This window comes from Nicrophorus vespilloides, unplaced genomic scaffold, assembly GCF_001412225.1.
Source record: "Nicrophorus vespilloides isolate i.1.1-1 unplaced genomic scaffold, Nicve_v1.0, whole genome shotgun sequence".
In the NCBI taxonomy this organism is placed as follows: domain Eukaryota; kingdom Metazoa; phylum Arthropoda; class Insecta; order Coleoptera; family Silphidae; genus Nicrophorus; species Nicrophorus vespilloides.
The window spans coordinates 1-1,031 of record NW_017099218.1 but is presented as its reverse complement, the minus strand read 5'-3'; the positions used below and the strand labels follow the sequence as shown (position 1 = coordinate 1,031).

At 29.9% G+C, this 1,031-nt stretch overlaps 1 protein-coding gene across 1 annotated transcript; it reads left to right on the top strand.

The window, feature by feature from the left end:
• Window positions 1-267: 267 nt before the first annotated feature.
• On the top strand, window positions 268-798 carry LOC108564202 (multiple epidermal growth factor-like domains protein 11; the record flags this gene model as incomplete). Its single annotated transcript, XM_017923155.1, has 3 exons — window positions 268-417; window positions 471-617; window positions 677-798. Coding segments are annotated over 3 exons (419 nt in total), but the record flags the coding sequence as incomplete, so codon positions are not given.
• Between the last annotated feature and the right edge of the window lie 233 nt (window positions 799-1,031).

Sequence of the window (1,031 nt, the reverse complement as noted above, 5' to 3'; positions counted from 1 at the left end):
GTGCAAGACGATAATACATCATACATATTTTCGTTAAAATACAGACAGCAGAGTGATCTTCTTTTTAGTCATATTAAACTGAATTCAGACTGCGATACGAATATCAATAAAATTTATACGGAATTTTATACTAATCTAATAAATCAAGTTTCTTGCGAATCTTTGAACAATCCGAGTTCATCCATTACAATAGGCGATAATATTAAAACAATAGGTATTATATTTTGTACAATATTATTTTCTCGTTTGTAATTTATATTTTTACAGGTAGCAATTGTTCAATCGATAAATTTGGAAACGACTGCATCGAATGTAAATCTGTCTTTAACACGGATATTTGCGAGGAAACGCTGACCTGTGTAGAGACAAACAAATGCTACTGTCAACCGGGATACTATGGAAAACATTGCAAACCAAGTACATACAAATATAATCGCACACACAAAAATAATGAATGTATTTATTTTAAGAATGCGACAACCTGAAGGCAAACGTATTTGGATCGAATTGTAATGAGAAATGTGGTAACTGCAAAAATAAGGCGCAATGTCATCATATTACTGGAAACTGTCCGAACGGATGTGAAATGTATTTCGTAGAGCCATTCTGCAATGAGAGTAAATCATAATTATTATATTCAATTAAAGATAATTAATTATTTAATTGCATGTTTCAGCTAATTTACCATATTTAAAAGAAACCCCTGTTGCTGAAACACCTTGTTACACTACATGTAATATAAAATTTAATCCGGAGAAGTATGTAGGACGCAACAGTCCAGATTCATACAAGGTGGAAGTATATGAAACCGGAAATTGGAAAGTTATTTTTGGCAAAAATATAAATGACAAATATATATCACTTGATAAATTAAAAATTCTGACAAATTACCATTTAAGAATTGTGTTGTGTCATAAAGACGAGTGCATGGAAGGAAAATTTGTACCGTTATTAGATTTAAATACAGATTGCAAAGGTAATTATGTTCATTATAATTCCTAAGTAAATAATATTGTTCTATATTTTTTTTA